Genomic DNA, 26,397 nt, shown 5'->3' on the forward strand with positions numbered 1-26,397 from the left:
CCTAGAACTACACTCAGTAGTTGTTTTGGTCAAGCACCGTAGGATATTTAGTTGTGAAGGCAGGCAAACATACACCAGGAGAAATATTGGCTGGGGTTAACTGGAATTTTACAGTTCAGCTGATTTCACGCTCTCCTGAACCAGCATCTTTGTCACCGGTTTAAGACCCAAAAAAAAAAAAAAAAAAAAAAGGAAAAAACAACAACTTGAGCGCAACCCAGTCAGTGTTATAAAATACGCGGTGGGTCTTATTAACAATCAACAGTAGTTAATGGGCAAAAACGCAACGCTGTACCAACTACAGCTCCTGTGCTGGGGGGAGCAAGGCAGCGGCCTACAATGCCCTCAGGTGGCGGCCATACGCAGCGCCGCCCCGGCTCCGGGCAGGGGAAGGGGCAGGGAAATGGAGTCTCTGACAGCAGGGCGCCACGGACTACAAGTGCCACAGTGCACCGCGCAGCAGGTAGCCGCAGGTTGCTCCCGGCAGGCTCCGTGCGCTACCCTGGGTAATGTAGTTTATCCGTTGAGAGGCCCCTTGCAAGCCGGAGGCGGGGCTGGCGGCTCGAAGGACTACAACTCCCATCAGGCCGTGTGCCGCTGCGGGGCAGGAGGGCTGCTCCTGCGGCCGGTCACCGCCGATAGTCGCGATTTGGGTGTCGTAGGGGGACGGCGGGGCCGGGTCTGTGCGCCATGGACAGCCGGTGCTACGGGTGTGCGCGCAAGTTCGGCGTCTTCAAGAAGGAGGCAAGTCCATGCCGCGCGTCCCTCGCTGTGTCGCGACAAGCAGGCCGCCGTCAGGTGTCACCCGTCCGGTCCCGAGGGCCCGCCTTGTCGCGAGGGTCTGGTGGGGAGGAGGTGAAAAAGTTACAGCCGGCCTCCCCTGGCAGCGGGGGCACCTCGTGGCACCGTCCCAAGCAAACACCAGCCTGACCCAGCTCTGCCTGTGGTGCTCCGTGGCCAGGTGACGGAGCCCTGCCCCGCGGGCTGCCTGTTAAACACAGAGTAATTAATTAATTAATAACAGTATTTTGTGTCCCCGCAGTGCGGCTGTGCGAGCTGCGGCCGGGCCTTCTGCTCCAGCTGCCTCAGCTTCAGCGCCGCCGTGCCCCGCTGTGGAGGTGGCCAGCAGAAGGTGTGCAAGCAGTGCCACGGAAAGCTCACGGGGTAAGGCGGGGGAAGGTCTTCCCCCAAAGGTGTTCTGCGTTCCAGCGTTGCGTTGCAGGTTTCTGAGTGGGAGCCGTGCCTTGTACATGCGCGGGCACGCTGCCTGTGCTGTGGATTTCTAAGCCCCACCATAGCTGAACTGCTGTTACGTGAGCTGTTCAGCCCAAAGACACGAACCACGGTTTGTGAGGCTGTTCTCTGTGGTGTCAGCATGGCCTGAAAGAACCACATTTAAATCTTCGTGGATGGACCCTGAATATCTATAGGTGTCCTAGCTAGAAGAGACCAGGTTACGCACCACCATGTGTTTGCCCACCCTTTTAAAAGGGAAGCCTTTTCAGAACTGTCGTCGTTCAGCAGCCTAACAATATTGTCAAAGTATTACCTCTGAACAAACAGTATCTCAGCTACTCATTTTTGAGAGGTCTCTGCTATGTGTAGCCTCAAAACTTAAGTTTTGTAACATAAAATTGGTTTGCTTCTAAAAGAAAACAAAAATGCATATATAACCCGTAGATTGCCTGCTGAAAACAAATTAATTCAGTAACAGTATTGATCACACATATGAACAAGTAACGCAAGACCACAAAAGTACATGAGAACCCCTCTCTCTACCAATTCCTCCATGTTCTCTTCCTTTTGCATTTCTTTTACCTCTCTTTCCTGCTTTTCTGCTATAGCAAGGAATTTACACCAGCAAGCGGGGAATTTTCTTGCTCTGCAGTCTAAACAAGAGCCTCGTATTGCACAGGTCTGTACTGCAAAAGCACTGGCTTGTGAAAATAGCATGAGCTGTTGATATCAGGTGCAAATACAGTATTCACAGTATTCCAGCTCTTAAAATTTCTGACTTCCCATACTCCAAAGTCATTTAGAAAACAGCTCAGCCTTTTCCCATGTCTCTCTTGTTGATTTTTCCTTGTCTGTTTAATGTCAGTATTATAGAGTTACAACAGAAAAAAATTTTGTCTGACTGAATATCTGGTAGATAATATGCATAGACTGCAGTTCTGTAGGCTGCACGGACTGAAGTTCTTCATGCAAACAGCTTTCACAACTGACACCTTAGAGCTGGAAAGTGGTCCAGTAAAGACATTGCTTTTGTTTGTTGTTATACAGGCCTTAGCACAGATGTGTTTGTAGCTGTGCCTTCTAAGAATAAATAAAATATGCTGCCTTATTTAAGTGTGTAGTTTAGCAGGTCAGCGTGAACACAGAGAGAGAGAGAGAACACAGTTACTCAAGACATGATTGTGTGGTGCAGTGTTCAAGTGTCCTAGAAGATGTCATCATGATACTGGTGGTTACATAATCATTTTTGTAACATTTTATTTAGCTTATGCATTATATAATTCTGTTTGTTGCATGCCACAACCCCTTTCAGAGAGTTGTACACTTTGGAAGCTAATTACGCTGGGAGGCTCACCTAACTGCTTGCTCTCTGCTTGCTGAACTGGGATGTGCGTGCTCTGAAAGGTGAGGGTATTTCAGCCCTGCCTGGTGTCCGTATTAAACAATTATTTGTTCAGATGCAAAACAACAGGAACAAAGGACTAGAAGTGAAGTTCCGTACTGTCCAAAGCAGCTATATCATCTTAATCTCTTTCACCAGCTAATCACCCCCCATGTTAATGAGGTTATAAAAGGGACTGTACCAGGAGGTCAATAAACATGTATACTGATTCCTCTTGGGTTCAGAGAATAGATGATTGAAGCATATGCTGGAGCCTTGAATTCAGAGATGTCAATGATTTTGTCTTTCAGACAGGAACCTCAGAACAGTTCAGCAAAATGGTCGCCACCAGAAAACTACAAAAAGTGAGTTGCACTTGCCAGTCACCCAGTTGTTTCTGCTGTACAGTAATCACAGAATGGTTGAGGTTGGGAGGGACCTCTAGAGATCATCTAGTCCAAGCCCCCTGCTCAAGCAGGGTCACCTAGATCATGTTCCAGGCCCTTTCATATTTCCCCATAGAGACCACCAAAAGCGGGGGGGATTGTGTTGTGACGTGGGTGTTCGCTTGATCAGAATTAGTTTAAAGATGGGCCTTTTGCTTTGTTGTTTGTTTCTTTTGTTGTGAAGGATATAGGGGACTCTTTTTACTTTCGAATAGACTCAAGAACAGCAGCCTGCCAGTATTTATCTGTGACTGGTTGTGGTTGGCTTGGAAACAGGAGCCTGGTGGTGAAATGTTCCCTGTCTCCTCAGAAATGGTGCCATGCCTACTACATTTATGAGCTCTCCCATCTCAGGATGGGAGAGCCTGGTACAGGAATGAGCAGTTTCCATTCTCTTTTACATTGACATTCTTCACCTAGCCTGTTGGGCTCACAGAGGGTGTTTTCATATCTTAGGATTTAAACTCCCCTCTTTTCAATTGTGTTTTTTTCCATCCTTGTCACAGGCGTGTAGCAGCTTTTGAGGCTAAGCAAATGAAAGGAAAACAGAAGGCAGCTCCCAAATCCCCAGGTCAAGCTGACTCCAGATACCGGGGGCTCTCAAAAGAGGATAGAGCTATTGCAGAGAGACTGCAGAAGCTCAGAGAGGAAAGGAAACCCAGTAAGTTTTGAAGAGCACTGGAGATTCCCTGGGTGGGAATGCTGCTACTTGGGAAGCGTGGAACCAGGAGGGAGAGGGAAGTGCTGGATACTCAGTGTCTGTCTTTTTGGGAAATTGAAGGGTTAAACGTGATCAGAGCAGCCACATCTTGCGGCCACAGTGGCCAGGTTCCACAGTGGTTTTAATTTTTCACTTTGATTTTGTTCTTTGGGGTTTCTCTTGAAACTGCTTCTCAGTTTTGGGGCAGTATCTTACCCGTGAAATCACTTTCTCATTTTCCATTGTTTGGGGTAAAAGTCTGTGTCAAACACAGTAGCAGCAGAATGAAATGAGTTATTTTTGGCCAAACCATTTTGCAGAAGTTTTCCTATGGGTCATTGTGCTGGACCACTGTGGTACCAGTCTCTGTGGGATTATGTTTTGGCCAGCCTTGCCTCACAGAGGACAAAAAGGGACTCTGATCCCAGTCTACAATGGTCAGATCTGGGGCTGCCTCAGGAAGGTGCTTGTGGGAGAATGAACTTTTTAAAATGCTACATGGTCTCTAAAAGGGAAATAAAAAGTGCAAAGTGGTTACCTTGTTGTATAGGGGATTTTTTCAGCCTGATAGGCCTAGGGTTATGTTAATGAGCGTGGGAGCAATGGACTGTACTGCCTAAATGGCACACATTTCTCTGCCTGTCCATAGTATCCCTAGTCAGCTGATTGCCAAATGAGGTTACAGTAACAGTGGTCTCGTGGCTGGAAGATAAAATGTGGAGGAGGCAGTGACTCGGGAGAAAAGGGTAGCGGTTAGCATTAGGGTAGTCTCTGAGTCGCTGCTGTATAATTCCTCCTTCAGATCAGGGGCTGAGGGAGGTTTTTGCTCTGGTGTTCAAAGCCTGATTCCAGAACAAAATACAATCTTACTGAAAACAAACGGCTTCAAGTTTTTTCTTAACAGAATAACCCCCTACCTTGGGTTATTCTGAATTGCAGAGTCCATCCCTTCTCAGGCTGAGATCGAAGCTAGGTTTGCTGCACTGAAGGAGGATTACCGGGGACCTGTTCCATCCATGCAGGAAATGGAGGACCGGTTGGCTGTCCTGCAAGGGAGACGTCCTCCTTCCCAGGCTCCCAGACCAGTAAGCTCCCCTATCTGTTTGGCCAGCAGTGTATTCTGAGCTGGCACAGTAATTCTTGTGTCCCAGCATGTTAGTCTTTCTTTGCCCTTCAGCTTTCTTGTGTCCAGGTAGCTCATTTTGCATCATTGCTTCAGTAGCAAATGGCTAACTTTTACCAGTATGCTGAATCAATTTCAGTGCTATATGTTCCTTTGTTTTTATGTCAAATATAGTTCATGTGTTGTTTTTAACAATAGATGCTAGCCTTTTTCTTCTCAACCCATTTGTGTACCTAAGTGGCCCGATATTTTTTCAAAGCTGTTTGTTAGTGGTTTTGGGCTTATCCACCCTGCCTTCTAGTAGCATCTCACAGTTGTTACTGTATCCCCTCTGAACGAAATCCTGTTATTATTCCAGAAATTGAAGCCCAGAGAGATAAAGTGATTAGCCTGAGACTGAAGAGGAAGGAGTTGGACTTCTGCCTTCAGGGCTTATATGAATGATCTTGTCCCTGATAAATTGTTTCCTCATGCTCCTTTTTCAGCAGTGCTGCACATGCAGCTGTTCTCTTAGACCTCAGCGGGGCTGGTGGTTGGCACTGTTGAGAATGGGACTGTTTTTACTTTGGAGGTAGTGGCACAGCTGGGGCTGGGTTTCAGCAGCATCTACTCCTATATATTCAGCACCTCCTTGCCCTGTTTAGGTGATTGCATTTAGAGTTGTGGGCATTCAACAGCTCTGAGAATGAAGCCTTGAAAGTCTTGCATCAGATACCCATAAGCTGAGGCTCACAAAATCAGTAGATGCATCTTTTTATGCTGATTCTGCGTGGGATTATATTGCTATCTGACTTTTCCTTTGATTGAGTATGCTACTTTCCTCTCATTTGCTTTCTCCCATGCCCTCCTTGTTTCTCAGGTGCATCGACCCCCTGATACCAGAAGTCTGACGCAGCAAACAGATGACCTGTTAACTCAGCTGGCTGAGGAAGTTGCCATTGATGAGCATTACAGTCCAGGAGCCCAGCCTCAAGGTATCTATTTTGGATTCCAAAGATCTATTTCTTTCTATTAATATATGCGCTATAGCGAGCGGGGAATATGTGTTGCCCTGTTTACCTCACTTGTGTCCAGTTCATATCTTCCCCCTTATGACTCCCAGATTGACAGCCATCCAGCTCCATACTGGGTCTCATCATCTTTGCTTGAGAGATGGTTCCATTTTCTCAGGGTTGTGTTACTCAGGTTGCTTCTGTCTGTTTCTGTAAGGCCACACTTCCTAGGGAGGAGCTGTTGCTACTCCTAATATGTCTGTGCTCTGTTGTAAAACATCAGAATCTGCGATACCATTACCTTTCCAGCTGCAGTGCTTTCTCTGTAATCTCCCTGTAAAGTGCAGATTAGCTCACTTTCTTTTCTTCACGTACAGTGTGGATCCAGTTGTGTCATGCCTTCTCCCATTATTACCTGGATTAATGGAGAGCTTCAAGCTTCTCCCGTGCTGTCTGTTGCTTTAGTGATGTTGGCTGTACCCAGGGAACACTGCTGCTGAGTCACCAGCACATTCTTTCTGCCTGTCTGTTTGCAGCTGCTGGTAGCCAAAACTTGAATGACCTCAATCGGGAAAGTGAAGATTATGCTTGCCATGCAAGTCTGGACCCAAAACAGCTAGAGGAAGAGAAGAATAAACTTCTGGCAGAGGCTGCTGCTGAGTTGCGAGATGAAAACACTAGGCAGGAAAAGATCTTACAAATTGCAAAGAGATTGGCAGTGCTCAGAGGTCAGGACCCAGAGAAAGGTGGGTAGCAGAGGAGAATACAGTCCCAAGAGAGGGACCAGGTTCCTGTGTCAGCGTAATTTCTCTTCTGAGAGGCTTTTATCCATTTAATTCATCTGTTCTTAAAGAAACAGACTATTTTTGTTGCCTGTAAAGTAGTAAAGATTCGTTCGTCATGAAATCAGTATTAAAGATCTTAGCCTTAGCATCTTAACCTCAACTAAGACATCGAGGCTGGAACTGTAAGGATGGCCTGCTTTGTATTGTACCTTTCTTTGAGATAACTCTTGCATTCTCTGTCATTCATTCGTGCAGTTACTTTGGAATCTTATAAGCTTCCTGACAGTGATGAAGAATTGGATGAGGAGGAAGCCATTCGGAGAGTGCTAAAACAGGTCAGAAGTGGCACCTGTGGCCTTGTTTATCTTCCTTTCAATCATTCCTGGTGTTTTTTTTGTTTTTTTTTTTTTTTGTTTGTTTGTTTGTTTTTACCTAGTGAGCATGCAAATTGTGTTTTTTCTGTTCCTGGAGAGAGTCTCATTCCTTCCCCTCCTAGTGCTTTCCCCATGCTAGCTCCCATGCAGCGATTCAGCTACAGAAGATAGAAGACTTTTCTACCAGTCTGTTAAAGTTCTCTTTTTCATTCGTTGTTAGTGTCTCTTGCAGTGTGTGTCTTCTCTCCAGCCCTGCTCCTACTCTGCTTGTACTTCCTTACTTTTTGTTTTTTTTCCCCCACCCAGCTAGAACATGGATGATGAGATGTGGGCTGTTTAGCACAGCTTATGCCTCCGTTTTTGTCTAAAATGTCTGTGAATTATTTTGCAGGCAGACATGAGCTTTCTGTGCTCATGTCCTTGGCTGATGACACAGACCACATGTATGGTTAGCGTGATGTTGAGCATCTGCTGATAGCTGCACTGCAAAGCAGAGTGTATTAGTTTAGGGCCCCTGCTGTCACACTAACTGTTCACAATGTACACGCGGTATTCAGAGTGCAAGTAGAGCAAGCTCACAGCTGTCCAGAGAACACCAGACTGATGTGTTCAGTCATCTCCAGTTACTGCACGGGGGCAAGGAGAAGGGAGGGAGGTTTAGAGTCTAGAATGGGACTCCTGATTGTATTCAAAACAAGAGGCTTCTTTCTTTCTGTTACAACCAGCTCACAGAGGAAGTGGCCCTGGATGAAGCAAGTGGATTCAACATTCCTCCAGATCAGACCACCCAGCCAGGACCCTCACAACAGACCCTGTATAAGAAAACAAAGCAAAAGGTCAGTGGACTGGTCAGGATCTCTTGAAATGATGTGCTCTGGGGTCCCAGGAGAGTACAGCTCTGCAGCAAAAGTTTGATGTAGCCTAGGCTCAGTGCAGTGAAGGGAGGAAAAAAACAAAACAAAAACAAAAACAGCTTCTCCAAGGCAGACAAGCTGAGAAATCAAACATCTCAGGGGCGTCTGCATGGCTGACCAACCCTGAGCACAGCTGTGACTCATCCTTGTACTTCTAAAAGAAATTACTCACACCCTGGAATCCAATTCCTTTCAGGCTGGCTTTCTGCTGAATGGGATAGTGTCCTCTAAACCCAGAGAAGTCAATCAAAATCAGCCTGCCAGAGTGGATATCAGAGAAGGGATTTTTAACTCACCCATGTAATTAGACCAAGAAGGCCATGGTCTAGTAGCATAGAACCTGGAACAGGGTAAGTGGGAGGTTTGCCATTGCTTTCAGCATGTTCAGAATAGACTCTAGATAGTAATTGACCTTCTGTGTTCTCTTGAAACGTCAGGGGAAGGGATTAGCAACACGATACCCTACAGTCAGAATGGATTCCAGTCTGTTATGGAAATATGTACACCTTCTCTAATGTATATGATGAGAATTAAATGTACCTGTGAGTCACAGACACCTGACGGTTCTGTCCCTGGTGGAAGAAATTATTTAATTGTAAGCATTGTTGCAAGCAACCATCTCATAGGTATGCCAGCCACCTTGCACTTTTGGAATCACTGTTGTAAAAGCTAGTGCTATCTTACTGCTATTGTGTTAGGAAGCTGCCTTTGCCAGTGTTCAGGTGCTGTGTTTTGGTGTGCATGTGGCTGTTCAGTTCTACAAAGTCTCTGTAAAGCACAAGGAGGCAATGGATGACCACGTGGATATGTTCCAGATTGTGATTTCAAAAGATCTTTTTGGCCCAACCTCAGGTGCAAATCAGTGGTAGGGGTATTTTGGCAAATCACTTTCTTTGTCCCTAAGTTTTCTTTCTATAACATGGAGAAAATTGAAACCTCCATTTTTCCCACCTTCCCACAGCAGGAATTGTCTGTTACTTGGTATTGCTGTTGTGTCTGCCAGAAGATCTGGGCTTCAACCTTTAACACAGTCCAGGCGATGTGGGTGTATGTTGCTGTAGACACTGAATTGAGGGTGTTTACCTTCCAGGCAATACAAATTCATAAGCAAATGCTAGTAGTATCTTGGGTGTTTATTTAACAGTCTAGATACGTACATACATGCATATGGAGCCTATCCTTGAGCTCTGGGCAAGTTCATCTTGACTTAGGATCAACTGAGAGTGAACATCCTTGGGCTATGATTTGTCACTGTGGCCATCATGCATTACAATGGAAGCACTGTATCTATATTGTGTCTGCTGCAGTTTGAATTCCCGGTCTGTTTTCTTTGTGAATTAGAGCCAGACTCCAACCAACACAGCTCTTACCAAGACAGATGACAGTGACGAGGATGAATTACCCTGGTGCTGTATCTGCAACGAAGATGCTACTTTGCGTTGCCATGGCTGCGATGGGGATCTCTACTGCCAGCGCTGTTTTCGGTAAGTCTTGCAATCCCTCTTCATCTGAGGGGCAGGTCACAGGTAAGCTTCGCCACTTTTGTTTGTTCTTCCTGTTGGGCAGAAGAACAAAAAGTAGGAAGGAAGATTCAAAGAACCCAGGTCTGAGCTGAATGACCAGTAGTTACCTCAGGCCTCGGGGACTAAACTGGCCCTGGGCAGCAATGCTCTGTCTGTTCTGCTCCAGCGCATGTTTGGGCGCATTGTGTGGCCGATCTCTGGAGCAGCTGATGTGCGTGGGATGGGATAAGTGAGACCTTTGTTTAGTGACTTCTGTGACTTTTTAACGACATTGATGAATAATCTAGGCTGGATTCTCACAAGAGGGGAGATCAGACAGTATAAATTTCTGAGGATTTTCTTAGGTTGAGACCCTGAAGTCTTAAACCATATTTAAAATGTCAGGTTGTTGAAATATATGGAGAAACTTCTCTTCCTCAGTTGGGCCTAAACACCCCTAACTTGATTTTTGACAAAATGTTGCTGTCTCAGATTTGGAGGGTTAATTCCCTTGAATACAAAGTTATTCATCACAGCCTGACTGGCTTCTGTTTTTTTATGCCTTAAAAGTATTGAGTAGTTGGCTGTGTTCTCATTAATTCTGGATGACATTTAGATAGCAAGATGTTAAGGACTTGGTTGGGAAAGTAAGGGATGCTTTTATGTGTATTCTCTCATTTCCTGCAAAGGGGTTTTATAGAGAGATGAGAATGGAAAACTTACTAAAATGGTAAGTAAACATACAACTGGCAATATCAGATGACTTAAAAACAAAGAAGCAAACAAATTTCAGCCAAACATCTATAAAAGCAGAACCAGCGGTGTGTTAGGTGAGTGAGCGTATCAGTTGTATGCTGGAGATGCAAGCTTGTGTCTTACTCAACGCTGCCTGCTTCTCAACATGGTTAAGACAGCTGCCAGTACACTGCATTTTAGCCATGACAGTTATTTTTCAGAGCTGTATGGAGCAGACTGTCATTTTGGCTGTTGTCATAGGAGTTGCTAACATGCCTGTGAATCACAAACATGGTGCTGAAAGTAAGCTACCAATTACTGGAATCTCTCAAAGAAGGAAGGAGGCAGAGAGGACTTCTGTCATTTCCCATGCCAGCAGGCAAGGATGAACCTCTGTTCATAAAGTACATCAGAGGCTTCTGCTCCAAATATCTCAAGTAACCAGTCCACATGGCTGCCAGTGGGGTCCTATCAGTTAGGCCTTGAGATAGGTTTCTTATAGGGCAGCTGGGAGGCATCCTGTGCAGTGGCTAAAGGTGAGTTTTCCTGCCTCGGTGTTTACTGCTAACTGCAGTTTGTGTTTGCTTCTTAGGGAAGGCCACGATGAGTTTGACCTGAAGGACCACCACACTTCCCGCTATCATCTTCCTCGCAAGTAGAGGTGATCACATTCTTCATGGGCAGAAAAGGAGATAGAGAACGGGAAGAGAGGGAGTCGGCCAGAGGGGAAGACTCCAACTGGATTTGCAGCCAAAATGGGTGATGTTTTGGACAGTAAAAGGATGTGCTGTAATCTGAGAGAGGCTTGGAGGGCGTGTATCGTTGTCCTCACAAACACAACCAGAAAAGTGCTGGGTTTGCCATGCCTGTTTGGGTTAAATAAGGACTTGATGTGAGGAGGTGGATATGCATCTATATATTTATAGATAAAGTAAGGCGATGTGGGTAGCAGTAAAGATGTACGGTTAAGGCAGTGCTGGCTGATAAGTAACTTCCTGCTTTTGCTAACTTACACATTGGTTCACAAGGCAGCAAAGCACTTTGCACTAAGAAACTGTCTACATCGTGGTCATGTGTGATGAGAACTTCCAAAACATAATAAAAACTACTTACAGAGGCCTGCGTTTAAAGTCTCAACTGGGAATGCTTGATAGTTCTTCACAAAGTGTCACCCTCCTGTGATATCTCAGTCCTTCTGTCAAGCGGCTCAGGGGAAGATAGTAAGGATCATGAAGTCACAAAAAGTGTTTCTGTGGTGTTGCTGGGAAGGTACAGAGGAGTTATGGTTACTCTGCCTTGATGAGCAGTGTTGCTCCTGTACTTGAAATGAAGGATGCTTTGTAAAGGTAATCTGCTACAAATGCGCTGCATTGTGATCTGCAGTGACAGTGCCTAAATTCCACATTATCTGTTAGCATGTTAGTCTGGAAGAGTTGTGTGTTAATATTAAGGTGGGGCTTGGCTCTATTGGTCCCCTGATAGAATAAAGATGCTACTTGTATGATGCTGTTTATCTGGCTATGAGAGAAACTCAGTTTAGTTTCCTTATATCCCTCCTTGGAGATAGGTCAGATGCACGTGACACATGCCAGTGGCTACAGCACCCAGAATTGCTTGAAATACCTGACTAAACTTTCCTGAAGTCAGCTGTAATTGGTATGAGCTCTTCCCAGGACTATAATGTGACTTCTGAGACAGCTGTCTAAGGTTGACAAATTCTAGGAGTGTCAAAAAAAAATTAAAAAAAAAAAAAAATCAAGGATTTGCCTTTGACAGAGTTTCCAGTGAATCTTGCCTGTCTGGTTTGACATCGCCACTCCCAGCTGTCTGCCCTGCCCTGTGCTGAAGGTCACTGCTTCTGTAGGTGAGATGACAAAACAGTATTTGCCTGCACTTCAGCCACCCCTGCTCAGAGCACTGTAAATACCTTAAACTACCTCTGAAGGTGGGCTTATGTTGGGCTGGATCAGGTGCTTCAGTAGTAACCCATGCCAGACAATGTGGAATAGTAATACTGCAGGTTGACCCAGCAAGAATTGCTGGTGTGTATGTCAGCACTGTCAAAACCCTTTGTTAGGAAAGGGTAGCAAAACCTGACTCTTGTGGAGGATGTTCTTTCCCCTAAGAGTCCTTGCTTCAAAAGTGCCTGTCTGTCTGTCCTCCCAAAGTGACAGGAAAACTACTGAATTCTGATGCAAGAGTTTACAATGAGTCCTGTGTTACACAAGATTTAAGTAGATAGTTACTTACCTGAGGGGTTTGCAGTCTTAAAAATGAAAACAAAATGCAGTTCTAGCTTTGTATTGTTGTGGGAATGATGCTTCATTTTTATTTAACCAGGATAATTAGTCTGTCTAAAAATTCTGTCTTAGATTTAGGCAAAACACAAAGTATTTAACCTGTATAGAAGAAGATGCAAATACCTGGCCTTATATCCCATCTAAGGCTGATCCACTCCCTTGGGCTTCAGCGTGGGTCCCCCAGCTTTTGTTTCATCAGCAACAACAGAACTTTGAGCTCCTTGTGCAGTTAGGCAGCCTCAGTCCTGTGAACCCTGCCCTGTGCACAACAGTAGTAAAGCAGCAGTTTACAGCCTGAAGCAGCTTATTTAATTTCCTGGATTTATTTCTGTGGGTTCATCCCAAGAAATCCAGAAATGCACCCAACCCAGTACCTGAAATAGAACTTAGTCATACGTGGAAGACTCTCTTCAGTCATACACACGCATGCTGACTCTTTCGCTGCACTAATGGACACTTTTGTGGCTGCTGAGCTTTCTGCATGTAATTGGCCATTTTAATGGCAGCCTAATCACTTTCCCCTTGAAAAGCCATTCCCACTGTAGCCCTCTTGTCCCTCTTACGTGGAGCTCACTGAGACACGAGCTGTCTCAGTCAGCTGTCTGCAGGCAGCAAACCTAGCTGAATCTGTCATCATGAAAGAGGAATGTTGTGTGACCTTTAACTGGGCACAGTTACCTAGTAAAGGTACTGGGTACTTTCCTTCTATCTTTGTAGCATGCCATGAGGGCACAAGAAGATTTTCTTTTATTCTCAAAATGTTTTGTATGTGAACTATCAAAAGTAGGTTCCTCCCCAACAAGAACTCAAAGTAATGATAACAAATGAAGTTGAACTCAAACTAGCTTACAAAGGGAGGTCTCAGTTAAGCTTCATTAACTTGCAATTGCTGTAGTTCGTGAACATGCACATTGTCTTAACTGCTGTAACAAGTGTGAAATGTAGCAGGCTGAATATTTTTAAAGGGAATGTAAGTGTTGCTCATAATAAAAGAAAATTGATTTGAAGGTTATATTGTACACCTTCATAAGCCTTCAATTAGAAAAGCACATGAACTTTCACGCGTTCTGAGTTATATTGATATAATCAAGAGGGCAAAGTTTCCTTTAAGAAACCTTCTCAAACAGTCTCCATATACTAAATATTACAGCCTTATGCTAGTGATGAGAAACAGCAAATATAACTGGAAGCTGTTTGTAAGCAAAATGTAGTTCAGTCTGTCCTTATGGGTTAAGCGGAGAGTAGCCAAAAAGTAAATAAAAGCAAGTTTGACTTATTACTTTTGAGAATCAATTTTAAAAGTTTTTGCACCAGAGCCGAGAAATCAGCTAGCACTGGCCACATCTTGCTTTGTTCCCTGTTATCACATTGTGCTTGTCTTGAGTGCTCTTTTGTGCTGCAGTGATGTTCTTATGTACCAGAAATAACTGCATGTCACAGGGGCCACAGCTTACTCTTTATGCTACTTGAAGAGGACGTATAAAGACAACTTCTCTCAAGCAGTGTTTCAAAAGCCTGTTTGTTTTTGCTTTTTTTTTCCCTGGGTTCTAACAATATCTGTGTACTTATAGCTAAAAATGCTTTTAGCATCATTCCAAATTGAGTGGGTACAGAAAAATGTGCAGCATGGAGAAAAGTCTCTCTCAGGCCAGAGTGGCACTTCAGGTCTTGGTGCTGTCACAGATCAGCAGAAAAAACCAAAGCTATCTTGGTAGACTGTGTCATTAATCTGGACACCTGTGGACTTCTGTGCTGTGGCTAATTACAGCTATAGTTTAGGACTCTTAGCTCGTGGTCTGTCCACCTGGGTCTTCCACCTGAACTTCTGTTCGAACCTAGTTTGTGATGTTAAGAGTAATTAGAGCTCTTTGCCAGTATGCTACTTTCCTTTCTTGAGAGCTGTGATACGTAAGTGTTAGCAGGTGTAAATCCATGAGCAATGCCAGATCTACAGCAGGTACAGATGTGAACTGATTTTTTCTGTTGTTATTTTACTTACAAATTGGAGATTTCAGGAGGGCAGGCATGTCCTCGTGGCCCCTTACTAAGCCAAGGAGGGCACTTGCCCGTGGACCTGATACAGTAAACCTGGTGGATGAGGCTTAGAGCCTCTGGGAGCAGCAGCCTTAGGACAAGTGTGAGCTGCATGGCTTGACAACTCAAGAATAGCGTGTAAAGAGAAGCAAGCCCTTACATCACCATTTTTACAGCAGCAAGGATTTTGTCCTTGCTGAGAGATGCACGTAGCTCACATCTTGTTCACTGACACTTCTGCTGAAAAATAGGAGGGATGCAGAAGGTAATAGTCATCACTGTTATTGATGATGATTAAGAAGCTAATGTATTTAAGATATTATTAGTCCAGCCCGAGTCATTGTTTGTTTTAGTTAACCTTCCTGTCCCTTTTCTTGCAGAGTTGGCCCCTTTGTCCCTTCTTGTCTGACAGAATATGTACTCAAAAGCTAGCTTTGAACATACTGGTATGTAGGAGCCCCTCTGGATGCAACTCAGCAACTCATCCCTTGCGTTTGAGTGGCAGTCATGAGAGTGTAGGGGCAGGACATAACGTGAGACTGATCTGCCTAGCCAGACATCCTCCATTTGCTGTCTTATTTCCTTGCCATATGTGTCAAGTTACAGACTTGCTGAGAAGTTGGATGTAGTTTTCTCTGTATTTTTCCAGCCACACATTAGTTACAGCCAGAAGAGTGTGTGCAGCAAGTCAGTGTCCTACTTCACTTCTCATTTGGGAGACCTACCTGTCTGCCAAAGACTCGCTCTGCAATTCTCCCTGCAGGGAAATTAGAAGCAGGTATGTTTTCAGTTCAATTTTTCCTTAGTGTCTAAAAAAAAAAAAAGAGCAAAATCAAGCAGCACATAGCTGATTTTCTCTGTTTTAATATACAAAATAAGCATTTTTAATGTCTTTTTAAATGAGGAGAAAATCATTCCCAGGCCTTCAGAAGACACTTATAAATCATCAAGTCCAAATTCCACAAAGAGGAAACACAATCTCTTCCATTAGCCTTAGCAGCTGTTTCACCAACTTCCCCTTAAGTATTGACCAGATGCACTTGGCGGTTTTCCTTCAATCCTACTGTATATTTTCTGTCCAACCTTTGTGAATGACAGAGGCTTAATAAGACAAAGTATGTTCAATGCTGTAGAGTTAGGTGTAGTAGTAACAGGAGATCACAGTCAGGTCCCAGCCGGACTTGAAAGAGGGTGCAGCTTCACAGTAACTGATTTTCCGTGTTGATGAATGAGTGATAACCAATGCCTTGTTTTCCTTGCAGTGGGTGGAAGAAGTTCTGATGAGCTGCTGAGAATTGTATTCAGTGCTCCACAGCCAGCATGGAAATTCCCAGAAGAAACTAAAAGAACGATGTCTTGTCTTGTCCCCAAGGTTAAAATACCATTTAAAAAACAGGCGAATATGCAACTTAGCTCCCTGCTGTGCACGTACATGTGGAAGGAGTGGAAACTTCAAACCACTGGTACAAAGTTCACAAACTTGGTGATGTGTCTCAATAACAGTAAGTCCTAAGCATATTCTGAAGTGATCTTGCTGATCCTGTTGGTTTTTTTTTGTGGGGAAGATGCATGTTTCCTTGTGACCAAAGCTGGGTGTCCCTTATGGGTGAGGTAATTTCTTCTGAGGACTGGTGATTCTCCGTAGACCTTTCAGTCGACTGAGCAATTCCGTAATGAAGTCCTACAATGAGAATTGTAGGAAGAAGGATGTTGTGTTAATTCCATTGCTCACCAACCCATAGAGTACTATGCCTTTTTGCATTATTCCCACATTCCTCTTCATGTTGAGCAGAAACTAGGATTTCTCCATGCATGGAGAAAATGCATCTTTCAGCTTAGGAAAGGGAGACCTTTTGATAGATACAGAGAGGTCTAAAACTCCCTCTTTTCTCTTACCTCCCCTGGATCCCTCTGGAGTAGCCACGTTTACTTTATATGCAGCAGCTAGCTTGCTGTCTTCATCCCTGATGCCTGTTTGTTTTACCTTGGAATGACCTCAAGATGGTGTTGTCTCTTTTAGGCTCTACTGCTTCCTGTTGCCACCATAACCTCCTGCCCACTTCTGCTGCCTTCCCCATGTAGGGCAAAGCAAGCCGTCCCTCTTGTTGTTTCCTTGTTCAACCTGTAAAGCTCCATGTTGTGGACTGCAAACCACGCTGAAGCTGTGCCAATTCTAGAAGGAAGTGGCTGGCAGAGAAGGGGGTGGAACAGAACACATGTAGGACTAATGATAACCTGGAGCAGGAGTTGAGGACTGGAAGACCAGATAGATGAGCAGTTAATGGAGATAAATCCCAACTGCTTTGCTGACACAGCCAAGGACTATGAACCAAACCGGACCATCTGGTTATTCCAAGCAGAAGTCAAAGTGACTAGTGCAAACTTTACCATCTTCACGGCAAGTAACATCATTGTAAAGGACTGTGCAGCTTTTCTTCACCCAAAGAGGACAGATGCATATCATTGTAATTAGGCAAGGTCACCAGAGGTATTGCAACTTGCTATATTTTGTACTCTGTGAAAGCCCAGCTTCCTCACTCTAGTGATCAGAGTTTGTCTGCCACAGCATGCTCTGGAGGTAAATGCCTAGGATTGTACCTTTGTATTCAGTCCCTTCAGAAGAAATGAGTTTGTTTCATCTGTCTACTTTCTGGGAATAGGCTGCTGTGATCTTTCAAGGGGACTGGATTCAAGATTACAAGGGTGAAAGTATATACTTTTGCCACTGAGGCAGCAATATCCAGTTGTAGTTATCAAGAAGCATACTCTCAGCAAGACACTTTCACGGTTGCTGAATCATTAGAGCAAACTATTTTCAGTTATATCTCTGGGAAAGTGGAGTTCTTGCCCAAGATCTGAAGCTTAGACACACTGAAAACCATTTCCCTATTGCCAGCCTTGTCTGCCAGACCCATGTTAGGAGACTATCCACGATGCTCGTTAGTTTAATTTTGATGGGAGTAATGCATCCATGTCATTTTCTGCATGTTCATCACTGTACAGCTACATATAAAGGCTGGACAAGACATTTAGTAACACCTGAGCACAATATTCATGTACAAAGCACATGACTGAAGCAGGAGTAGCGGACCTTATTTTGCACACAGCAGTATGCAGCAAAGGTAATTGCTATGTGATGCACACGCTACTCTGCAGAGTACTAGGCTGTGCTCCTTTGAATGCTGTGAATTCTTTAACTCCCTAACTCAAACCAGGACCTGTAAAGATCATGAGGTGGAGGTGAAGCATGTGTTAAACTGACCTAAAGGGCCACTGCTAAACAATTATCTGCCCAGTCCAATCTCAGGGCCATCCTACATTCTTGTCATTCATACACTAGAGTGTTTTAAGCTAAAAATGAATGTAATTAATGGCATGCAAGATGCTTATATGAACTGTCTATACCTTTTCCACACTGAGAACCAAGTAGCAACTCAGCCTGGTCACCTCAGGATGTCAAAATATGGAATGAACTTTGGCTGCACAGCAAAATCATTCATCTGCTCCGCTGCTCAACCTTCAGCTCAGCTATGTAGAGCTGAACATATTTTTATAACATATCAGAACAAATGTACTAATACCTCCCATTGGAAAGTAAATATGCAGTATCATGTTAGGCAAAGTAACATCCTGGCTATTCATCCAAGTAGCAACAAACATACTCTTAGAGCACAGCATAATATATACATTGATGGTGCTTCACTCACCTCTGTTGGGCTAGAGCATTCATGGAGGATTTCCTAAAAGACAAGGAGGAGTCATTTTAGAGTTTTATAAATTGACCCTTCCCTCAAGCTACAAAAAGGACATACAATCTTACTGTACTTGACAGGGTAAAAGGCACAGGGAAGCAGCATGTAACACAGGATGCATGTGTTCTGCAGCCCAAACACCACTGCTATATTGTATTATGACAGCAGTCCCTAACTGAAAGCCACCAAGTCCCTCTATCTAACCTGTAGTTTTAGTTTCTGTTCTTCATTAGGGACCTCCAGGAGATCTTCAAGATCAATTTCGGGTCCATGAACTTGTGCCTCCGTTTTCTCTCTCAGCTAAAAAGAAAAAAAATACACAGTTAATAAACCTTTAAGCTTTTAAGAACTCTAGAGGCCATTTTGGGAGAACTGAGCGGCTGAGAAGTAGCTAGTTACGATAGAACTATGCTGCAAAGTTGAGGTCAAGAAATAAATCATCTCAAAATAAGGAGGTTCTTGCAAAGAGGGCATGTATTCCACAGCCCCTCTGTGGTGTCTGCTACAGCCACACATCTTGATTCATCATCTGCTCCCATCTCAACCCTTGATGGCTGCTCAGGGATCATGGGCCATGATGGGAACCAAGGGGTGTTCCACCTCTTCAAGAATATTCAACATCAATTGCCAACTGCAATGCGATGTAACCCAGCTTGGGACAACCCACTTCTATGAAGCGTATGCACAGGTGTTCACCAAACAGAAGTCTGGCAGGCTTAATGTTAAAGAGGCACTACTAATATAAGGAGACTTTAAGCTTTTTAGCCCCGTACATTTGTGAGAATTAAGATTGTGTTTTTGCAGTGGAAAATTCCACTAACCTTGCATATTCAAAAGTGATTGTACAGGCATAGTAACAGTGGCATAACAGTGGGGAGCACGTTAAGCAGATAAGGGGACAGTGGAAGGTCCCACTGTCTCAAAATAAGGGGGATAGCTAAGAAAAACAAGACAAGCAGTATGAAATCAGTAAAAACAAAAAATCATGGTTCTAAGGTTGGTCAAATGAAATTGTACGTATATAGTATAGTAACAAGCATCGAGTAGGTTGTGAACCTGTAGTACTCAGCCAACGAGGAAACGGGAGGAATCAAGCATTGGGTAATAGGGAATAAAAGGTTATGATAAACTTTTGCCACCCGCTCCTGCTTGCAGGACGCCCGCCATTGCAATCGCGAATAGAATGCTGCTTTGCTGAGATCCTCGCCTGAGCCTATGTTATTGGCTACAAATTGTGTCTCACACATTCACATGGTTGGTATTTATACTAAGGATTTCTGCAGTCATAAAGAAACAACTCTGCTTTTGAAAAGCTCAACTATTTTGTCAGCTTTCTCTAATAGGAATGAGGGATATACCATAGTCTCCTTTAATATAAGAGAGACCCCCCCCACAAGCTTTGGTGATCAAAGTAATAGACTCATTATGTTAGTTGGAAACATTTGTATACTTGGACACAGACATGTTTTATGTCCATATGCTTCCAAAAGATGTTAAGGATGGCAGGCTTTGTTTTCCAATGTATTTGCAAGATGAACCTTTAACAACATGATACCAGTGATATTTTAACAGTAATCAGCAGAATAAGGATAATGAGTAAACAGCACAGCACCTAATTGCTGGATAGCATTTACAGATGTGTATGTAAAACATTAAACAATAAAGGCAGTACTTACGGAAAAAAAGAAACTATTTCTGATCAGTCTCTGATACCATGCCATAGAGGAAGTAGAAAAGCAGTAGGTGTTCAGCTTTGTTACACAGCTGATTTGACAACTAGTAATAAAAGTTGCACTTGCTGTACTGCGACCCATAACAACATTTCTTCTCAGAATAGTTTTCACGTGACTATTTAGACAACAGGTCTTGATCCAGCCTGACTTTGGCTAAAGAAATATATGGATCAGGAGGGCAATGTAGGATAAGAACTCCCTATCGCTTTCCAGTTCAAGTAGGGACTGTGTGCCTACTTCCAAGCACAGGGAGTGGTCTCGAAAACCCAAATTGTCTCCTGAGTCTTAATTTTGTTGTGAAAGGCCTCGTGGCAGCAAATAGCATAGCATTCAGATTATCTGTATCGGGAGATGACGTTTGAACCTTGCTGGCATTTGAACCTGCAGTGCAGTTTATTCCAACTCTGTCACACGGGTTTCTGGAAGACTCTGAGGAATATTGCCCTCACTGCCAAGGGCAGGTGGAGCAGAGGACAAGAAGGTGATGTAATGGAAGGCAGTGGATCCAGAGAAGCCCAGCAGGGCTAGCAGAGCTAACCAAATCGTCTTGCCACAGTGCACAAAGCAGGGCAGGAGGATCTGTTTTACACCTGGATGCTTACAAGTCATATATTGTGGCACATTTATTTATTTGAAAAGATACCATGCAAATTCCTGTGGTACCCTATTAACAGTCTCTGACGTGGAACAGCATCACATGCAGTTCCTGGCAGGAATCTCTTCAGTTGCCCCAGTACATCAGGAAGTCAATAAAACTATTGTGCCGGAGAGGTGCTAGGAAAAGCAATCTCCTGGCAATCTGTTCCCGTAAGGGCATGGCTGCATTTCTCACTTGCGCCTGCAGGGATTTTGTAAGGAAAAAATACCTCCTTTGGGTAGCTGCTCGGATGACAGCAAACAGCTCCCAGTTAGTCGATTCACAGAAAACCACACATAATAAGCTAATCTGACTTGTTTTTCTGACACCTTTACAAGCATATATCTGTAGACTTAGACAAGTGAGAGTATCCCACAAGGAGTCGCATCTTGGGCTATGTTACTGGTGGTACCAAGAAGTGCTTTTCATCTATCTCAAAAAAGCTTCTCTGAACCAATACTTTGAACCTGCAATAATTCCCCAAAGGGCAAGAGGTCCTGTTGCTTGAAGCAGCAGCCATTCTCCTTCATCTCTTCAGAGCTACCTTACCACTTTTGCTTGCTTAGTCCTTCAAGTTGTGAGCATCCACTCCTATCTCTTAAACCTCCACTGCTGAAGTCCTCCTCAGTAGGACTCTGAATTCTCTCCTTTTGCTGGCTCCATAAATGAAGATATCATAAATATACACATATTTTAAGCTGGAAATGGGGTCCTCTCCCATCCCCTCCTTCAGGCATTGCCTGTCAGGAAGCAATGTTTTAAGTAACATTTGTCTCTTCTCAGGGCACAGTGGTGTTTTGGTGTGGCTACCAATTCAGTGGCACCATTTCCCCTTGGGGAACATGGATAAATACAATCTGCAGGTTTCCTCATAGCAGCCTTGAACTGCTTGTCCTTAACTTTACAGTGGCATTACATGGAGACAGTAAAAATAAAGAAAATAAAAGCAGTTAGGTGTTTAACACCATCTCAAGTGACAGGATGAAATACAGTAAATGGCTCTAGTCCTTGTAAAGCTACATAAACCAAAATGGAAAAAGCAGATACGTTTGTGACACAAGGAGGCTGGACAGAGCACATTGCCAGACAGGCATCCAGACCTAGCTGCCTACATACCTAAATCTCCAGAGACTGCTAGGGTCTAGCCTGCCTCCAAAACGGCTGTGGACAGCACATACACCATATAATCAAGAGGCCTCAGATACAGCTGAGCACTTACTACTATAATTTTATAAAATAAAGAAAACAACTGGAAATTCAGAATTATTAAGCTGTGAAGAGATTACAGCAGTTTACCCTTAGTCATTTTTACTAATCAAGAAGTAAACTTGTTCAGGAAGTCTAAAAATGCTACTTAACAGAGCAGGAACAATATTGTATTCATTTTCAGAGCCATGCATTTGCAACCAAAGGAAGGATCTCTTTCTCCGTACTTGTTTTCTCCTGCGTGCTCTTTGCATATGACAAACTAAAACAGAAGGTAACTATTTTTGTCTCCCAACTCAGCATGAGAACCCAGTATGTTCCCACAAATATCAAACAGGAAATAATCACACAGAAAATGATGGTAATAAACAACAAAAATACCAAAACCAGCAACAACAATAATAAAAAGCCTCAGAGAGAGTTCCTGAAGTTCCTCTGTTCAGGTGAGGAGCTGACACTGTTCCGTGGCGCTCAGACATGGACAATCATCCTGGAGCCCTCTCAAAATAGACAGAAATTTCTCTGTGCCATCATGACAAGTAACACAAAAATCGCCTTTCTTGGGCTGTTCTAGCATGTCCACTTCCACTGTTGATTGCAGTTTAAAACTGGTGATGCTCAGAGTAAAAGTCTCCAAACAATCATTGGCTCTTTTGTCCTCTTATCTCAAAAATGTGTTTAACACTGCGCTGGGGTGTGAATACAGAAAACAGGACAGAAAAGGCTTGACAGTTAATATAGTTAATTCCCATCCAGAACATGAATAACCTATTTTACACAACTTGTTAAACCCACCTATGTTTTCTATTGAAGATATTTATAATCTACTGGGTTGTGAGTCAAGAAAGGTGTTTTCTCTTACTGTATCAGCTGTTACCCTGCAGATTAAAGCAAAAACACTAAATCTCAACCTATTTAAATAGGTTTGAGTCCCTGAGGTGCAATGTAAGCAAATCCTTTCACCTTTTCTTTACTACACTCTAAAGGAATTATCATCTCAAAAGTGGAAAAGCACTATCACCTCTGAAAGCTCGCAGTGTAGGTGCCATCCATCTAAGCACAAAATAGGAATAGAAGTGATAGTAATGGGTTAAAATTTCAGTGTACCCAGTCAGTGCTGAACTTTTACATATCACACTTCTGTGAAAAAAATGCCACGTACCCTACAGCAGCTCAAAGTAAATACTTGTACCATTCAGGTGCTGTACTTAGACACTCCTACTAAACCTTTCCTAGTTTGACTACTCTCAGATATGCAGGAAGGATTTGGGACTTACTGTGCCTCTAGTTAAGGAAAATGCAGGGAGGAAGACAGCTCTAGGGATCTGTGAAGGTGTAAGGTCTCTATACACATCATCTGAGCATGTGCTTTGTCTTTCTTCCCCTGCTGCCAGTAGTATGTTCAGAGTCTGGGACCAAAAGGGACGAAAATACACTGAATACCTCTAATCCAGCTAGTACTGCTTGCAGCAAAGCCACTGACCACGCGGAGCTCAGCAGCATGTGGCTTGGTACACCTCTCCAAATTTCACTTCTTGTGCTGAGCAATAGCTATCCTCCCGGCAGGTGTAATACCAGGCAGTTTATAGCTAGCTGGATTATATCAGCACAAGCTTCTCTGACTGTGGACACACCATTCAAAGAGAGTACTGTTGCAGGTGGCAATAGGATACCTGACAAAGATGGAAGACGAGGATCTATTTCCAGCAAGGCAGAGGAAGCTCTGTCCCAGCACACAGAGCCCTTGTCCCATTCATCTAACGAGCAAGGGGCTGATTTGCCCCAGCGACTCACCGGGTACTGGTACAGCTCCTGCAGCTGGGCATCAACCCATTCCTCCAAGTCTAGCCAGCGCTGTAGGTCCTTGCGGTTGTACTTTATGGTTAGCTTGCCCAGTTTCCTGTGTGATGATTCCTCCCCAGGTTTCTCCGGAGTCTGAAAAGTCACCCGGGGCAGTGTGCTGGAGTTGCGGGCCATCCTCACTGCTTCTTCCTCCTCCTCCTCCTCTCCACCTGCAGGAACTCACCTTCCCGTGGGCCGCTCTCCTCTGTCTCTTAACCAGTATTTCCCTGCAGCTCGTGGCTCAGGGCACAAGCTCCTCGCTGACGCCGAAGGCAGGCAGCATCAGCAATACCAGGGAGCGCAGCGGGGGACAGCAAGCAGCCGGGGCAGCGGCCGGGCGCTGCAGGCAGAATTACTGGAGCAGGCTCTTGGGTTTCACAACCGGCGCTGCTGACGAGCAGGGAGGGAGGGGAGTGGGGTTGTTGTAATAACATCTGCTGTTAAAAGAAGCCAAGTGAAGCAGGGAACTGATAAACAAGGTTTGTTAATATTTAACGCAAGCCAGCTCCAAGAAGTGGCGGGAGGTGGGGAAGAAGGAGGTTTTAAATTACTTTTCCTACAGGTGTAACTGATGCGCATGTGCAAATCCAGAGGGCTGATCCATACATCATTCATTAAATCCTGTGGAGTTTGAGCTCCACTAGCCACTGTGAACTTATGTCACCTGCAGCTACGGGGTTTAGTTCCCACTGAAATGGCATAGCTGCCATGGTAGGGCTATAGGACTAGACCTAACACAAGTAAAGAGAACCAGTCTGGGGTCAGGTGGCCACATCTACTCTTTTACAATGATGGGAATGGTGGGTCAATGTTGTTGCAAGCCAACCTCTGTCTCAGCAGCCCCATTTTACATTGTTCCCAATTCTGTAAATTCAGTCCAGCTTTCTCAAAAATCTTTTTGTAGAAATCTTGGTGACCGGACCATCTGAGCAAGGCACTTCAGAGAGAAAACAAAATCTGTGCTCTTAAAAAAAATTGTACAGGATGTGCTGTGATGGCATAACTATCGAGGGATAAAGCGTTATCTGCTTCTCACAGGAAGGTATTTATGGTAAACAGGATAATGCTGAAACATCATAAACTGTTACAATATTTATCATTCATTAGTTTACAGTCTCTTTCTTACTGGAATATGGGTTAAAGGTCTGCAACATTATTCCCCTGTCCCATGTTAGAGGGACACGTGAGCAGCGCTGATCAGAGGGGCAGAAATCAGATGAGACGTGTTTATGGAGTGCCATGGCAGCAGGAAACCCGTCCCTGCTTCCGATGCTATATCACACCCATTTATCCATCTGTCCCCAGAGCCCTCCCATAACCTGCACTGGGTGCTGCCCTGTCACACAGATGAACCCACCAAGATTTTCTGCCATGAAGCAGATCAGCAGCTTCAGGCCCATGGTTTGTGTGGAAATAGTACATAAGGTGGAGACTGGCTTTCTCTGGAAGTCAGATCCAGGCCCCCTGCCAAAGCCACATCGCTGTGCCCAGAGGTGGTGGCACAGCCAGCCAGCAGCAACTCCTACACAGGCTGGTAGAAAAATAAGCAGAGATGTTCAAGCCCTTCTTCTCAACTTGAGTTTGGGGGAAATTAAAAAAAAAAAAAAAAGTCTTTTTTGACAGATAGTTCCACAAAGTGTTTATCCTGAAGCTTGCTCCAGCCCCATTAAAGGGAAGGACAAAGTACTAAAGTATACCTAAAACTGGTATCATGTCACCTGCTTTTCAGACAGACTGAAGCTTCTATTCAGAAGCCAGCTGTCAGCTAATTAATTTGCTAAGCTTGCCCCATTTTTCCTCACTGCTTGACTGTATTCTCCCCCTAGTCTCACTCCTAAAGCTGTCTTACAGCAAAATTTCCCAGAAAAATCCATACTACGAGAGGGTGGGAGCATACTCCCTGAGGAGAGATTCTTAACAGTTAAAAATCTTGCAAAACCCATGAATATCTTATAATGTGTTTACAACTGTTGACTTTTCAAAGGTTAATAGGCAATCCAGACATGGAGTAAATCTGGACCAAAGGACACACTTTGCCAGGTATTAAATTGTCTCCCAACAGAAGTGCTCTATCTTGGTGTTCAAAGTCTGACTTTTTTTTTCAAATGGAGTAAAACAACCTACATTTTCCTTGGTCCCACTGCCACAAACGCTGACAGATTTTCCCGCAGAACTCCAGGCAGGCTGGCGTTAAGACCAGAGAAAGCAATCCATCCAAAAATTTGCAGTGGCTGAAGCTGGCAGGGAAGTTGTCCCCTTCCTCCATCCCACATGCTGACCCTGATGCTCTTCCTTAGGCCAGGTGACCTCTGCATGGAAGATGGAGCTTGCACTGTTAATCCTCTGTCAGCTGAGCTGAATTTATGAAGCATAGGATGGGTGTGAGGAAGAGGGGCATGCACCCTGCCCTAATGGCAGCTGCCTGCTCTTCAAGCAGATGGAGCCTCTCTTGACTGGTAACCCCACTTGAGCATGAGTAATGGACTGAGATACCACACCTGAGAACGTCCACAGGCAGGCTTACCCCACTGTCTGTGCTTTATCAGCAAAGCTACGATAAGCCCCTGGTGTCCTCGTGCTGCTCGAGCAGTGTCACCACACAGGGGAGCAAGTTGGTCACAGGGGAATGCCAGAGGCCCTTAGGAGAGCTGCACGCCAAAGCGAGCTGCACTACAGGATGTTTATTATCCTGCTCTGGGTTATAA

General features: G+C 44.3%; 2 protein-coding genes across 4 annotated transcripts; one reads left to right on the forward strand and one right to left on the reverse strand.

The window, feature by feature from the left end:
- The first annotated feature begins 291 nt into the window (after window positions 1–291).
- Window positions 292–19,588, forward strand: ZFYVE19 (zinc finger FYVE-type containing 19). Of its 3 annotated transcripts, XM_040558143.1 has the most exons (13): window positions 292–744; window positions 1,043–1,164; window positions 2,929–2,982; window positions 3,570–3,724; window positions 4,703–4,848; window positions 5,746–5,860; window positions 6,415–6,624; window positions 6,919–6,998; window positions 7,763–7,873; window positions 9,293–9,435; window positions 10,781–15,300; window positions 15,785–16,024; window positions 16,543–19,588. In XM_040558143.1, the coding sequence occupies exons 1-11, from the start codon at window positions 691–693 to the stop codon at window positions 10,845–10,847; spliced, it is 1,257 nt and encodes a 418-aa protein (XP_040414077.1). In that variant the 5' UTR covers window positions 292–690; the 3' UTR covers window positions 10,848–15,300; window positions 15,785–16,024; window positions 16,543–19,588. The 3 variants fall into 3 exon arrangements, with proteins under 3 accessions (XP_040414077.1, XP_040414076.1, XP_040414078.1); XM_040558142.1 differs by having other exon boundaries at window positions 10,781–16,024; XM_040558144.1 differs by lacking the exon at window positions 292–744 and adding an exon at window positions 759–961 and having other exon boundaries at window positions 10,781–16,024.
- Window positions 14,671–25,215, reverse strand: PPP1R14D (protein phosphatase 1 regulatory inhibitor subunit 14D). The gene is made up of 4 exons (XM_040558145.1): window positions 23,645–25,215; window positions 18,479–18,574; window positions 18,230–18,262; window positions 14,671–16,203 (listed from the first exon to the last, which is right to left on the reverse strand). Exons 1-4 carry the CDS (start codon window positions 23,825–23,827, stop codon window positions 16,123–16,125), a joined length of 393 nt encoding a protein of 130 aa, XP_040414079.1. The 5' UTR covers window positions 23,828–25,215; the 3' UTR covers window positions 14,671–16,122.
- Window positions 25,216–26,397: the final 1,182 nt, after the last annotated feature.

This window comes from Cygnus olor, chromosome 5 (assembly GCF_009769625.2).
Source record: "Cygnus olor isolate bCygOlo1 chromosome 5, bCygOlo1.pri.v2, whole genome shotgun sequence".
NCBI classification, from domain to species: domain Eukaryota; kingdom Metazoa; phylum Chordata; class Aves; order Anseriformes; family Anatidae; genus Cygnus; species Cygnus olor.